The 15,921-nt window shown below is 45.0% G+C and overlaps 1 protein-coding gene across 3 annotated transcripts in view; it reads left to right on the top strand.

The window, feature by feature from the left end:
* The window catches only part of acana (aggrecan a), a 33,219-nt gene extending 17,298 nt beyond the window's left edge, over positions 1–15,921 (top strand). Inside the window, exons 11-20 of one of the 3 annotated variants that reach the window (XM_065012157.1) lie at positions 297–590; positions 2,368–2,466; positions 2,627–4,834; positions 5,087–5,200; positions 6,568–6,681; positions 12,040–12,198; positions 12,356–12,438; positions 12,729–12,873; positions 13,121–13,303; positions 13,651–15,921. In XM_065012157.1, the coding sequence (XP_064868229.1) occupies positions 297–590; positions 2,368–2,466; positions 2,627–4,834; positions 5,087–5,200; positions 6,568–6,681; positions 12,040–12,198; positions 12,356–12,438; positions 12,729–12,873; positions 13,121–13,303; positions 13,651–13,727 (3,476 nt within the window). In that variant the 3' untranslated portion in view covers positions 13,728–15,921. Of the gene's footprint in view, positions 1–296; positions 591–2,367; positions 2,467–2,626; positions 4,835–5,086; positions 5,201–6,567; positions 6,682–12,039; positions 12,199–12,355; positions 12,439–12,728; positions 12,874–13,120; positions 13,304–13,647 lie in introns of all 3 variants that reach the window. The other 2 variants (XM_065012156.1, XM_065012158.1) reach the window with 2 other exon arrangements.

Here is a 15,921-nt window from a genome sequence, read left to right as displayed (position 1 = left end):
CTTAACCTGACTGTCCTCTTCACCATCCTCTCATCCCTTAACCCGACTGTCCTCTTCTCACCATCCTCTCATCCCTTAACCTGACTGTCTTCTCTTATCTTCATCCTCTCATCCCTTAACCTGACTGTCTTCTCTTCTCTTCATCCTCTCACCCCTTAACCTGACTGTCCTCTTCTCACCATCCTCTCATACCTTAACCTGACTGTCCTCTTCTCACCATCCTCTCATCCGTTAACCTGACTGTCCTCTTCTCACCATCCTCTCATCCCTTAATCTGACTGTCCTCTCTTCTCTAGGTGATGTGTTCCATGCTGGCTCCAGTGAGGGCTTCACCTATGACGGTGCTCTGGCTCACTGTCAGGAGCTGAACGCTACCCTGGCCTCTACTGGCCAGCTCTACGCCGCCTGGAGACAAGGCTTGGATAAGTGCCGCGCAGGTTGGCTAATCGACCGGAGTGTCCGGTACCCCATCACCAACCCCCGGGCGGCGTGTGGTGCAGGGAAGGCAGGGGTGTACACAGTATACACCCACAACAACCAGACGGGATACCCAGACCTGTATTCCAGATATGACGCCTACTGCTTCAAAGGTTTGGACTGAAATGTGTTGAATCATACAGTGGGGAGAACAAGTATTTGATACACTGCCGATTTTGCAGGTTTTCCTACTTACAAAGCATGTAGAGGTCTGTAATTTTTATCATAGGTACACTTCAACTGTAAAAGAATCTAAAACAAAAATCCAGAAAATCACATTGTATGATTTTTAAGTAATTAATTAGCATTTTATTGCATGACATAAGTATTTGATCACCTACCAACCAGTAAGAATTCCGTCTCTCACAGACCTGTTAGTTTTCTTTAAGAAGCCCTCCTGTTCTCCACTCATTACCTGTATTAACTGCACATGTTTTAACTCATTACCTGTATAAAAGACACCTGTCCACACACTCAATCAAACAGACTCCAACCTCTCCACAATGGCCAAGACCAGAGGGCTGTGTAAGGGCATCAGATTGTAGACCTGCACAAGGCTGGGATGGGCTACAGGACAATAGGCAAGCAGCTTGGTGAGAAGGCAACAACTGTTGGCGCAATTATTAGAAAATGGAAGAAGTTCAAGATGACGGTCAATCACCCTCGGTCTGGGGCTCCATGCAAGATCTCACCTCGTGGGGCATCAATGATCATGAGGAAGGTGAGGGATCAGCTCAGAACTACACGGCAGGACCTGGTCAATGAACTGAAGAGAGCTGGGACCACCGTCTCAAAGAAAACCATTAGTAACACACTACGCCGTCATGGATTAAAATCCTGCAGCGCACGCAAGGTCCCCCTGCTCAAGCCAGCGCATGTCCAGGCCCGTCTGAAGTTTGCCAATGACCATCTGGATGATCCAGAGGAGGAATGGGAGAAGGTCATGTGGTCTGATGAGACAAAAATAGAGCTTTTTGGTCTAAACTCCACTCGCTGTGTTTGGAGGAAGAAGAAGGATGAGTACAACCCCAAGAACACCATCCCAACCGTGAAGCATGGAGGTGGAAACATCATTCTTTGGGGATGCTTTTCTGCAAAGGGGACAGGATGACTGCACCATGTTGAGGGGAGGATGGATGGGGCCATGTATCGCGAGATCTTGGCCAACAACCTCCTTCCCTCAGTAGGAGCATTGAAGATGGGTCGTGGCTGGTTCTTCCAGCATGACAACAACCCGAAACACACAGCCAGGGCAACTAAGGAGTGGCTCCGTAAGAAGCATCTCAAGGTCCTGGAGTGGCCTAGCCAGTCTCCAGACCTGAACCCAATAGAAAATCTTTGGAGGGAGCTGAAAGTCCAGAGACAGCCCTGAAACCTGAAGGATCTGGAGAAGGTCTGCATGGAGGAGTGGGCCAAAATCAATGCTGCAGTGTGTGCAAACCTGGTCAAGAACTACAGGAAACGTATGATCTCTGTAATTGCAAACAAAGGTTTCTGTACCAAATATTAAGTTATGCTTTTCTGATGTATCAAATACTTATGTCATGCAATAAAATGCAAATTAATTACTTAAAAATCATACAATGTGATTTTCTGGATTTTTTATTCCGTCTTTCACAGTTGAAGTGTACCTATGATAAAGAATTACAGACCTCTACATGCTTTGTAAGTAGGAAAACCTGCAAAATCGGCAGTGTATCAAATACTTGGTCTCCCCACTGTAAGTCATGTTGTTTCCACTTTATTTCCACATCAAAAAATATTCAGGCTAAAACACAATCAAAACTGTACGTTGGTCTTGGATAGACACAGGAATGTAATAGAATAATGTGTCATCTCTCAATCACCCACCCACCCACTCACTCACTCAGATCTTTTTGTTTCCTGTAGTGGACATCTTGTTTGTCGCCAATGAAACTGGATTGAACATCACAGAGATAGAAGAGGCTTTGGTTAACCTCACATCCATCACTGATTTGCTGAGGCCTGGTAAGAGCCATAGTCACTTCACTTGCCTTTAATAAGCATATTATGGAATTCTACACTATAAATATACACCGTATATACATTACTGAAATATGTAAATCACTTTTCTTTCTTTCTCTCTCGCTCTCTGTGTCTCTCTCTGACTCTCACTCTCTCTCCACAGTCCTGCCTTCCATCACTCCTCCCATCTCTGTGGAGTCCTCAGGCTCTGGTTCCGGGGCCTCTGGGGCGAGTGGATCCTCCGGAGATCTCTCTGGTGATCACTCCGGTGAACTGCCTCATTCCGGGGATCTGTCCGGGTCAGGTGATCTTTCAGGCAGCGGAAGCGCAGAGATTCCCAGCGGATCATCTGGTCTGAGTAGTGGAGATGCGTCCGGCTCGGGGCTGAGTGGAGACGGATCAGGAATAACGGTCACTTCAGGGAGGGGCAGTGTTTTATCCGGTTTGGGCTCTGGGGGTCCTCAGGAGGCTGGAGAGGGAATAACGGTCACCTTCTCTTCAGGGAGTGGCAGCGTTTTATCCGGTTTGGGCTCTGGGGGTCCTCAGGAGGCTGGAGAGGGAATAACGGTCACCTTCTCTTCAGGGAGTGGCAGCGTTTTATCCGGTTTGGGCTCTGGGGGTCCTCAGGAGGCTGGAGAGGGAATCACTGGGATCCTCACCTTCCCCACGGAAATGGGATTGGGAATGTTCAGTGGCAGTGGGTTCCTGTCGGGATCGGGAAGTGGCTCCGGTGTCAGTTCTGAGGAGAGCGGCTCTTCGTCTGACAGCTCCAGCAGCTCTGGGGAAAGTGGGGAGTTGTCTGGAATGTCGTCCGGCTCCAGCTCTAGTTCCAGTGAGGAGTTTTCTGGATTTCCCTCAGGATTCTTTCCCTCAGGAGGCTCCAGTGGTCATTCGGGAGAGGAGTCGGGAAGCGGAGACACTCAGGTCCTGCTGATCGATGGTAAACTGGTGGAGGTTTCCACCTCTCACACACACAAAGAGAAGGAGCTGGGTGGAGGGGGCCTGGAATTCAGCGGCTCCGGATCTGGCAGCAGTGGCTCAGGGTTCTTCCCGGGTGTGACCTTCTTGGGGTCAGGGTTTACCGACCTCACAGGGTCAGCCTCAGGGGAACAGGAGGCCTCGGGGTCTCTCCACTACGGCTCCGGAAGTGGTGATATCAGCGGTTCGGCCTCGGGCAGCAGCGGCTCAGGGTTCTTCCCGAGTGTGACCTTCTTGGGGTCAGGGTTTACCGACCTCACAGGGTCAGCCTCAGGGGAACAGGAGGCCTCGGGGTCTCTCCACTACGGCTCCGGAAGTGGTGATATCAGCGGTTCGGCCTCGGGCAGCAGCGGCTCAGGGTTCTTCCCGGGTGTGACCTTCTTGGGGTCAGGGTTTACTGACCTTACTGGGTCAGCCTCAGGGGAACAGGAGGCCTCGGGGTCTCTCCACTACGGCTCCGGAAGTGGTGATATCAGCAGTTCGGACTCAGGCAGCAATGGCTCAGGGTTCTTCCCGAGTGTGACCTTCTTGGGGTCAGGGTTTACCGACCTCACGGGGTCAGCCTCAGGAGAACAGGAGGCCTCGGGGTCTCTCCATTACAGCTCCGGAAGTGGTGATATCAGCGGTTCGGCCTCGGGCAGCAGCGGCTCAGGGTTCTTCCCGAGTGTGACCTTCTTGGGGTCAGGTTTTACTGACCTTACGGGGTCAGCCTCAGGGGAACAGGAGGCCTCGGGGTCTCTCCACTACGGCTCCAGAAGTGGTGATAACAGCGGTTCAGACTCGGGCAGCAGTGGCTCAGGGTCCTTCCCGGGTGTGACCTTCTTGGGGTCAGGGTTTACTCACCTCACAGGGTCAGCCTCAGGGGAACAGGAGGCCTCGGGGTCTCTCCACTACGGATACGGAGCGGGAAGAGGTGGATACGCATCAGGGTTCGGAACGTCGGGCTTCTCATCCGGGGACATGTCTGGAATCTCCAGATCCTCCACCAGCGATGAGGAGGACAGCGCTGTCACCTTCCTGACTAATGACTTCATGACAGAGGTTTCCAAGGCGACCACGGTTTCCATGGAGCTGGGGGCTGGGCCAGTGCAGTTCAGCGGGCAGGGAAGTGGGTCCCACACATGGAGCGGTGCTGACCACCCAACCCAGGCCAGCGGTGTCTCATCTGGGGCACACTCTGGAGATCTGCTCCCTATGGTGCTGTCCTCTCCGCCCAGCAACAGGGAGTTTATGGAGGGCACAGAAGGGCCAGAGGAGGCCATGGCTGAGCTGGGGGAGACCACCAGCGAGTTTTACGTGACCTTTGCCCCCGACCTTGCTCCTGCCGGATTGGCTGCCCCAGCCATCTCCCTGCAGACCCCTGCCGTCATGGAGAAGCCATCCTCAGAGGAGGGTGAGTCAGCACACTTTCAGTCGACTCCATGTTCATTGCTATGGACAGTTAAAAGAACGTTTGTTTGGCTGTTACGTTGTCGAGCCAACAGACTTATTTAAATTATTTAAAGTGGCATGGTGTTTTTATTGAACAGGCCAATCAGAAAGGTCACCCTATTCCCTATATAGTGCACTAAATAAGGAGTATGGTGCCATTTTGGTGCTAAGGTACACACTGTATTATATTCATCCTAATTGTATTCATGCTTAGGTATCCCTAACCCATGTGACCCTAATCCGTGTGGTGCTGGGTCATGCTCAGTGGAGGATGGTGTTGGGTTGTGCCAGTGTCCGCCCGGGAAAGTGGGAGAAGGGTGCCAGTATGGTGAGTCCTGATGCAGGGGTATCCTTATCTCTCATTATCTCTCATAAGACGTCGTCGTTCCTTCGTTCCTAGCAAGGTCTTCGTTCCTAACTCTCTGCACATCTCTCTTTCTGATCCATTCTGACGCCCTCAGAAGTGTTGCAAATGTTTTACTGGAAAGTAACACACCTTAGTGTGAGAAAGTTTCTAACAATGCTTTTCTCATCTCTCTACTGTATGCCTGGACATCGGTCCCTCTGTCATGATTAGGGTTGCGAAATTCCGGGAATGGTTTTTCTGAAATCCTGTTTGGAGGATTCCCAGAATCAGAAGGGAATAAGCAGGAAATCCAGATTCCAGGATTTCTGGGAAAACAGGGAATTTATTGAAAGTTCATGGAATTTTGCAACCCTCTGTCCCGATGCTACTATCTGATACTGTACATATTCAGACATTTAGCAACATTCTGTAGGCTGTATTTGTTATATTTTTAGATGTGATTCACTAACACTAACAATGCATTTTGTTCCCACTTTTTCCTGTCTTGATGCACTGTATATTTTGTGTTGTAGTGTGATGTTTTCTCCTGTTTTGCCTGCACCTGGTTTTGGGTCTCTCGTTCGTGTTTGTCAGACAGTCGCGGGGTCTTTGGCGTATATGTGTGTATCGTGTCCTTGCCTCGAGGTCTCAGGATCTCTCCACCATACTTCTTGATCATGATTCACTCCATCCTGTGTTGTTTTTGTTCTGCTGTTGCCTAGGCTACAGTAAGCCTACCCAACTGGCAAAACCGGTTGAAAGGACGTCATAATGATGCCATTTCAGACAGATTTGTCTGCTGGTTCTATTCTCTTTCCTACTGCATGCCTGCTAACCCCTGGTACACCTACCAACATCCTGGTGCATGCTGGGTACATGCTGGGTACATACTTGGAACTTCTGCCTATATGAATCTGAACACAAAGCTGCCCAAAGAATTAGAATTACTCTCATCTAGTCATTCTATTTCTATGCGTATGCCACCCAACAAGTAGCTGATCCAGACTTAACCTTACTTCAGATCTTAATACATTTATATGATAAAGTATATTTCTTCTAAAGTGTATGAATCAGAAGTTCAACATTTATGAAAAAAAGTAGTCAAATATTGTGGTCTAAAGAAAGGTTAACATGTACAGGAGTGAACATCATTGAGATGATTATTCATCTTCCTTTCAATGATGATCTGACACAGTAAGGCTGGAGTCTGAATCACCATGTTGCAGCATCTCAGACTGTTCCGATTCCATGACTTCCAAGATGTTGTTACCCAGCTCCCCCCTGCCAAGGCAACTGCCCCTTCACCCCCTGAGGCTCCAGTCTCACCCCCCCCCCCCCCTTTTTTGCAGAGGTTGATGTGTGCCATTCCAACCCTTGTGCCAATGGAGCCACCTGTGTGGAAAATGCAGATTCTTACAAATGCTTATGCCTGCCCAGCTACGGAGGGGACCACTGCGAGATTGGTACGAGGTCGGCTTCAGCTAATGTTTACTAACCAACAACAACCTCTCAAAAACAACAGGAGTCATAAGGATGCAAAGGAAACTGTTATCGCTGGCAGCTTGCATCATAGCAGGGCTGCGTTCAGGAGGACAAATGGCCGAAAACGTTTTTAAATGGAAAACCCCAATTAGGGTTATCATCAACCAAGTTTGGGTATACTTCCTATATTTCAAAAACGTTTTCTCCTGTTTTGTGCATGCTGAACGTGACCCAGGTGTGGCAGTGAATTCTTCTGTCTGCTCCAGAATAAGTTGATTGTAGGCACAGATCTCGGATCAGCTTTCATTTTGCCAAAACCTTACCATTAGGGGTAAAAACGCAAAACTGACATTAGATCCTTGTGAGCAAACATTTTAGCGGCCCCCTTCTTGACAGAGGAGATCATTAAAAAAAAATCTACAATTAATTTCCTGCAATTCTACACATTTTGCTATGGGGTGTATAGAAAATGTTGTAGTTTTAAAGCAAGTTTGGTGAAATTCTGCGCCTTTTGCCATGGGGCGGAGAGACTAATTAGCAGTTTTACAGCACATGTACACATTTTGCCATGGGGTAGAGAGACTAATTAGCAGTTTTACAGCACATGTACACATTTTGCCATGGGGTAGAGAGACTAATTAGCAGTTTTACAGCACATGTACACATTTTGCCATGGGGTAGAGAGACTAATTAGACACATTTTGCCATGGGGTAATTATGTACACATTTTGCCATGGGGTAGAGAGACTAATTAGCAGTTTTACAGCACATGTACACATTTTGCCATGGGGTAGAGAGACTAATTAGCAGTTTTACAGCACATGTACACATTTTGCCATGGGGTAGAGAGACTAATTAGCAGTTTTACAGCAGTTTTTGCCATGGGGTAGACTAATTAGCAGTTTTACAGCACATTTTGCCATGGGGTAGAGAGACTAATTAGCAGTTTTACAGCACATGTACACATTTTGCCATGGGGTAGAGAGACTAATTAGCAGTTTTACAGCACATGTACACATTTTGCCATGGGGTAGAGAGACTAATTAGCAGTTTTACAGCACATGTACACATTTTGCCATGGGGTAGAGAGACTAATTAGCAGTTTTACAGCACATGTACACATTTTGCCATGGGGTAGAGAGACTAATTAGCAGTTTTACAGCACATGTACACATTTTGCCATGGGGTAGAGAGACTAATTAGCAGTTTTACAGCACATGTACACATTTTGCCATGGGGTAGAGAGACTAATTAATTTTAGCAGTTTTTTTACAGCACATGTACACATTTTGCCATGGGGTAGAGAGACTAATTAGCAGTTTTACAGCACATGTACACATTTTGCCATGGGGTAGAGAGACTAATTAGCAGTTTTACAGCACATGTACAATTAGCATTTTGCATTTTGCCATGGGGTAGAGAGACTAATTAGCAGTTTTACAGCACATGTAACATTTTGCCAGGGTAGAGAGACTAGTTTTACAGCACATGTACACATTTTGCCATGGGGTAGAGAGACTAATTAGCAGTTTTACAGCACATGTAACATTTTGCCATGGGGTAGAGAGACAGTTTTACAGCACATGTACACATTTTGCCATGGGGTAGAGAGACTAATTAGCAGTTTTACAGCACATGTACACATTTTGCCATGGGGTAGAGAGACTAATTAGCAGTTTTACAGCACATGTACACATTTTGCCATGGGGTAGAGAGACTAATTAGTTTTACAGCAGTTTTACATGTACACATTTTGCCATGGGGTAGAGAGACTAATTAGCAGTTTTACAGCACATGTACACATTTTGCCATGGGGTAGAGAGACTAATTAGCAGTTTTACAGCACATGTACACATTTTGCCATGGGGTAGAGAGACTAATTAGCAGTTTTACAGCACATGTACACATTTTGCCATGGGGTAGAGAGACTAATTAGCAGTTTTACAGCACATGTACACATTTTGCCATGGGGTAGAGAGACTAATTAGCAGTTTTACAGCACATGTACACATTTTGCCATGGGGTAGAGAGACTAATTAGCAGTTTTACAGCACATGTACACATTTTGCCATGGGGTAGAGAGACTAATTAGCAGTTTTACAGCACATGTACACATTTTGGGGTAGAGAGACTAATTAGCAGTTTTACAGCACATTTTTTGCCATGGGGTAGAGAGACATGGCAGTTTTACATGGTAGAGAGACTAATTAGCAGTTTTACAGCACATGTACACATTTTGCCATGGGGTAGAGAGACTAATTAGCAGTTTTACAGCACATGTACACATTTTGCCATGGGTGTACACATTTTGCCAGACAGCACATGTACACATTTTGCCATAGGGTAATTAGAGTTTTACAGCACATGTACAATGTTTTACAGCACATGTACACATTTTGCCATAGGGTAGAGAATGTTTGCAGTTTTTAATATGATATTTCAGTGAGAGTGACTAACAAAATCAATGGGGGAGCCTTGGTCTGTAATTCAACTATGATTACTACAAGTTTAGATAGCTGGCTGGATTAATTGACCAATGAAATGGTTTGTCTCACACGGGCTAATTGAGTAACTGTCAGTGAATGACATAACAAGAGAAAAGGTTGCAGCCACATGCAGAAATGGCACCTTGTGTATTCTTTTATTTTTTATTTTTTTTACCCCTTTATTTCTCCCCAATTTCGTGGTTTCCAATTGGTAGTTACAGTCTTGTCTCATCGCTGCAACTCACGTACGGACTAGGGAAAGGCGAAGGTCGAGAGCCGTGCATCCTCAGAAACACTACTGCTTCTTGACACAATGCACATCCAACCCGGAAGCCAGCCGCACCAATGTGTCGGAGGAAACACCATATACCTGGCGACCCGGTCCGCGTGCACTGCGCCCTGCCCACCACAGGAGTCGCTAGTGCGCCTGCCAGCCAAGCCCTCCCTAGCCTCGATGACACTGGGCCAATTGTGCAATTCCCCATGGGCCTCCCGGTCACGACAGAGCCTGGGGTCGAACCCAGAATCTCTGGTGGCACAGCTAGCACTGCGCCACCCGGGAAGCGCACCTTGTGTATTCTAAGTGTCAACAGTAAGTTAAGGGGCATCCGTAGTCTAGGGGCAATGTCATCATACTTCTCCCTGTCCTTTACTCAGGACTGTGCTTATATATGGTGGGTGGATTTTCTCAGCCAGGTCTACACACAAAACAAGAGGTTCTGTATAATGCCAAATAAGGGTTATTTGGCTTGCAACCATAGTGGATCCCGTTTTGGTGTTATATATATAGAACCTTTTTTCCTTAGTGTGTAGTTCTATTGCTGCTCCTAGCAAGCAGGTGTACGGAAGTAGCTGAAATAGACATTTTGTCAAATTGTTTAGGTGTGTTGAAGGAATGAATGAAGCCTTGAAAGTTACAGTGAAGGGGAAAAGGGTATTCAACATGTTCTGTAAACAAGTATACAGAGTACATTTCCCTACAGCAACTCTCATTAACTGTTGGGAGAGACTCACTACAGAAACTCTCATTAACTGTTGGGAGATACTCACTACAGAAACTCTCATTAACTGTTGGGAGAGACTCACTACAGAAACTCTCATTAACTGTTGGGAAACTCTCATTAACTGAGACTCACTACAGAAACAGAAACTCTCAGAAACTCTCATGTAACTGAAACTTGGGAGAGACTCACTACAGAAACTCTCATTAACTGTTGGGAGAGACTCACTACAGAAACTCTCATTAACTGTTGGGAGAGACTCACTACAGAAACTCTCATTAACTGTTGGGAGAGACTCACTACAGAAACTCTCATTAACTGTTGGGAGAGACTCACTACAGAAACTCTCATTAACTGTTGGGAGAGACTCACTACAGAAACTCTCATTAACTGTTGGGAGAGACTCACTACAGAAACTCTCATTAACTGTTGGGAGAGACTCACTACAGAAACTCATTAACTGTTGGGAGAGACTCACTACACAGAAACTCTCATTAACTGTTGGGAGAGACTCACTACAGAAACTCTCATTAACTGTTGGGAGATACTCACTACAGAAACTCTCATTAACTGTTGGGAGAGACTCACTACAGAAACTCTCATTAACTGTTGGGAGAGACTCACTACAGAAACTCTCATTAACTGTTGGGAGAGACTCACTACAGAAACTCTCATTAACTGTTGGGAGATACTCACTACAGAAACTCTCATTAACTGTTGGGAGAGACTCACTACAGAAACTCTCATTAACTGTTGGGAGAGACTCACTACAGAAACTCTCATTAACTGTTGGGAGAGACTCACTACAGAAACTCTCATTAACTGTTGGGACTCTCATTAACTGAAACTTGGGGGAGAGACTCACTACAGAAACTCTCATTAACTGTTGGGAGAGACTCACTACAGAAACTCTCATTAACTGTTGGGAGATACTCACTACAGAAACTCTCATTAACTGTTGGGAGAGACTCACTACAGAAACTCTCATTAACTGTTGGGAGATACTCACTACAGAAACTCTCATTAACTGTTGGGAGAACTCACTCAGAAACTCTCATTAACTGTTGGGAGAGAAACTCATTAACTGTTGGGAGAGACTCACTAGAAACTCTCATTAACTGTTGGGAGAGACTCACTACAGAAACTCTCATTAACTGTTGGGAGAGACTCACTACAGAAACTCTCATTAACTGTTGGGAGAGACTCACTACAGAAACTCTCATTAACTGTTGGGAGATACTCACTACAGAAACTCTCATTAACTGTTGGGAGATACTCACTAGGCTGACTTGTTAAATGATTTGTTGTATATTTAAAGTATCACAACCAATTATTATTTAGTTAAAGACCACCTAAGAGACCCCGTGTGCTAATTTTCCAGGTGTTTTGTGTTTGTGCTTGAATTTTTAAAACACAAATGCATTATAGAAAGAAGCATTTTCTGCACTTCACCAAACCCTGTAATTGTGGGTTAAATGGATGCTTGATGGATGTTTCACCCATTCCAAAAAATGTCATATCCCTCAAAGTGTGTTGCCAGTCTTCTCAAGCAGTGAATCAAGTTGATAGTTAATAGGTCCTGGAAAATGCAGTATTTTCACCAATGTGCAGTAATATTTGTCACACCATAGGTTGGACTGAAAAAAATCAAAGATTATAGTTGGACTAATAATGGAGCATAGAAAAATGGCAGCAGTTCTAGAACAAACACAGCCTCCATAAAACCTCTATGGTGTTGATCAGTATTCCCTCCTATCTAATGTAAATGTATTTGAGTGTCTGTAATAAACCGGGCTTCTCCGGGGTCTGGTAGCCTCTGTCTCATTATCGCCCCCTGCTGTTGACGACACAGACGAGCAGGATTGTGAGGAGGGGTGGACTAAGTTTCAGGGCAACTGTTACCTGCACTTCCCTGAGAGAGAGACCTGGCTGCAGGCCGAGCAGCGCTGCCGAGACCTCAGCGCTCACCTGGTCAGCATCATCACCCCAGAGGAACAGCACTTTGTCAACTGTGAGTAAAGGCCTGTGTGTGTGTGTGTGTGTGTGTGTGTGTGTGTGTGTGTGTGTGTGTGTGTGTGTGTGTGTGTGTGTGTGTGTGTGTGTGTGTGTGTGTGTGTGTGTGTGAGAGAGAGAGAGAGAATATCCCTTCATTCTTTCCCCCCCTCCAGCCAACGGCCAGGACTACCAGTGGATTGGGCTCAATGACAAGACAGTGGAGAATGACTTCCGCTGGATAGACGGCACACCACTGGTGAGTCAGGCAGACAGACGCAGTACAGAGAAAGTGGGTTAGCACAGAACTTAGTCCCCACTCAGAGTGCTCTCCCCCAGTGGTTCCCAACATTTCCTTTCCCGGGACCACCAGATCACCAAATGTTGCCTACCACTGTTCATACTGTACCTGTATATTCTGATCTGCATGCCATAGACTACTTACTTTCTCTCCTGATTTCTGGGTTTTCTACATTGAAAACAAGAAACCAACAGAAACATAAATGGTCTTTGTAACTTCCTACCAATGTTGCTCTCCACTCCCCTCAGCAATTTGAGAACTGGCGGCCGAACCAGCCGGATAACTACTTTAACTCTGGAGAAGACTGTGTGGTGATGATCTGGCACGAGAACGGCCAATGGAACGACGTTCCCTGCAACTACCACCTGCCCTTCACCTGCAAGACTGGCCCAGGTACGTATGGGTCAGGGGTTAGGGTTCAATAATTGTGTTCTAGAGTCTGGATGGGCACTGGTAAATGTTTTCTTAAAAACTAATTTTACTGTACCTTCTTATACCTGTGTTGGTGTTCATTCATGTTTTATAAACTCGTTAGGCAGGTACCCTTCAAAATAAATTGCTACCAATAAATATCATCAGTTGTAATTTGATGGATTGATTGATTTGTCGATTGATTGATTTACTGATCATTGTTCCCCAGTCTACTGTGGCGCACCGCCAGAGGTGGAGAATGCCAAGATGTTCGGCAGCAGGCGGGAGCAGTATACTGTGGGGTCCATCATCCGCTACCAGTGTAACCCAGGCCTCCTACAGCGCCACCTGCCTGTGGTGCACTGCATGGCAGACGGACAGTGGGAGAAGCCACAGGTGGAATGCCTGGGCGGTGAGTAGTGCACACTCTTTTACTCTTTCAACACTCTATAAACATACCTATAGGTTAGTCCCACATTGACACACTTCCAATTCTCGTTAAGAACTCTGCTATTGAAATGATCGTTAGAAAGGTGGAAATCGAGGTTCCTTGTAGGTTGATGAAAATGTCACTGTATTTTTCAGTGAAGCTTTGCATTATTGTAATTTTGTCTGATGCTATGAAATTACTTTTGAATCATTGAAGGTAATGTATGAATCATTGAAGGTAATGTATGAATCATTGGAGGTAATGTATGAATCATTGGAGGTAATGTATGAATCATTGGAGGTAATGTTTGTTTCTCTTGCCAACAGCAGTGCCCTCCCCCAGTAACAGAATACAGCGCAGATCGATCAGAAGGCGAGGAGAATCAACCAGTAGCAAACGTCACTAAGCAGGGAAGATTAAGGGAGATCTCTTGAAGATAATTATTTTATAAGAACATTTACAGAACACAGAAGCCATTTTCTAACTTACTAACGAGGTTTGAATGTTTGAAGTACCCATCTTGTACATAAGACCAAATCAACTTAGAGCAATAACATTGTCTTTTCAGTTTGTCACTCTCTGACTATTTAAAAAAAAAAGTATAAATTAAGCCATTATGTAATTGTATGTTTTTGTCATTCTTGTCCCAAAATAATGACATGTGTTCATTATATATAAGAGTTGTTTATTGTTTGGAGTTTTATTGTTATTATTAATATAATTTTTGGTTTTGGTGGATTGTGATGCCGTTGATAAGGCGTGAGTTGTTGTTAAAATACTTTGTCCATGTCGCCAACTAGACTGGATTATGGGAGTCACGGTGTAGGGTGAAGTTTCCGCTAGACACTGATCTTGGGTCAGTTTTACTTTTCCTCCACTAATGGTTAAGATTAGGGTTGGTGGAGGGGAAGCTGATCCTAACTCTGTACCTAGGGGAAACTTCACCCCGGAGCATGTACTCATAGACGGTGCATCAATCAGACTCTCTAGTCTGTTCTAGATCTTTGCCAAACCAGACAGTGTGTGTTAGACTGTACCACCCAGAGGTAAACACCCAATCTGGCCAGCTGGTATTTAGTGGGGGTTTGGCACGTTGCTATGAGCCAAGCAGAGGCTTGGTGAAATTCACCCATGAGGAGATACTAGACAGTCAGAAGTATGTTTGTATTCTGGAGGTGCCTACGTAATATACACTCACTATGGGAGATGCATATAGGTCTAATAATCCATGAAGGACTGTGAATTTGATAGAAAAAGTATATTGAGTTACTTTTGAGCGCTGTTAGCCTAGCAATGTTAGCCTAGCAATGTTAGCATAGCAATGTTAGCCTAGCAATGTTAGCATAGCAATGTTAGCCTAGCAATGTCCGGTTGTAGCAATGATAAGCAAGATGAAGTAAAGGGGATGAGATCTTGTGCATGTATCCACCAAACAAGCATTTATGAGTCACCAAATTCTCACCTATCTTTAAAATAGTAGATGCTAAAGGGGAAAACAATATCTATAATTGTCAGATGTCTTCATACATCAAAAGTGGTGTTGTGTCAAACCGAGAAATCTTTTACGCTTCAATGAATAAAAATGTCTGACGAGTTTTGATTTTGGGGTGAACGATCGCTTTCACCTTTTACTGCAGTGGGCTAAATCAGAGTCACATAAATCTACTTTGAAACAAAAGTATCCACCTCACACACATGGTTATGGGCTTAAAAGAAATAAGACACATGTACCATGTCACATATAGAGTTGAAATGTATTAAATGTTGAGTTTGAATCCCAATATTACACTTTATATACATCACAGAAAACTGAAATATAACAAAACCGTTTGACATAGAAAAAACAGATTTGTTCAATATAATGCTTATTAATTAATGAAATTATGAAAAATATGAATAACATTCCACCCATGAGGCCACTAGGTCATTTGACTGCAGGAAAGGGCTATGGGAGGGGATAATAAGGGAGATATTATTTATTTAATCTCTAAGTCATAAAGAGAAAGCTAGCGAAGCCGACACAGCAGGCTACTGTGTCCGTCTGTATTTCAAACCTACATCATTTGTTTAGAGCAGAAGGGAGACAGAGTGCCTGATGTGAATAATACACAGCAATGCTAGAATCTCTGCCTGCCACACTGGAGAGGCAACATCATGCAATCTACTGAGGCTGCCCTAAAATAAGAGTGAAAGAGAACTCAACTTCTCAAATAAAAGAGAGAGGACTCAACTTCTCAAATAAGAGAGAGAGGACTCAACTTCTCAAATAAGAGAGAGAGGACTCAACTTCTCAAATAAGAGAGAGAGAACTCAACTTCTCAAATAAAAGAGAGAGGACTCAACTTCTCAAATAAGAGAGAGAGGACTCAACTTCTCAAATAAGAGAGAGAGAACTCAACTTCTCAAATAAGAGAGAGAGAACTCAACTTCTCAAATAAGAGGGAGAGAACTCAACTTCTCAAATAAGAGAGAGAGGACTCAACTTCTCAAATAAAAGAGAGAGGACTCAACTTCTCAAATAAGAGAGAGAGGACTCAACTTCTCAAATAAGAGAGAGAGGACTCAACTTCTCAAATAAAAGAGAGAGGACTCAACTTCTC

The sequence above is a fragment of the Oncorhynchus nerka genome, linkage group LG27, assembly GCF_034236695.1.
Source record: "Oncorhynchus nerka isolate Pitt River linkage group LG27, Oner_Uvic_2.0, whole genome shotgun sequence".
NCBI lineage: Eukaryota > Metazoa > Chordata > Actinopteri > Salmoniformes > Salmonidae > Oncorhynchus > Oncorhynchus nerka.
Note: the sequence above shows the minus strand (reverse complement) of the source record. Positions and strands in the feature narration are given on the sequence as shown.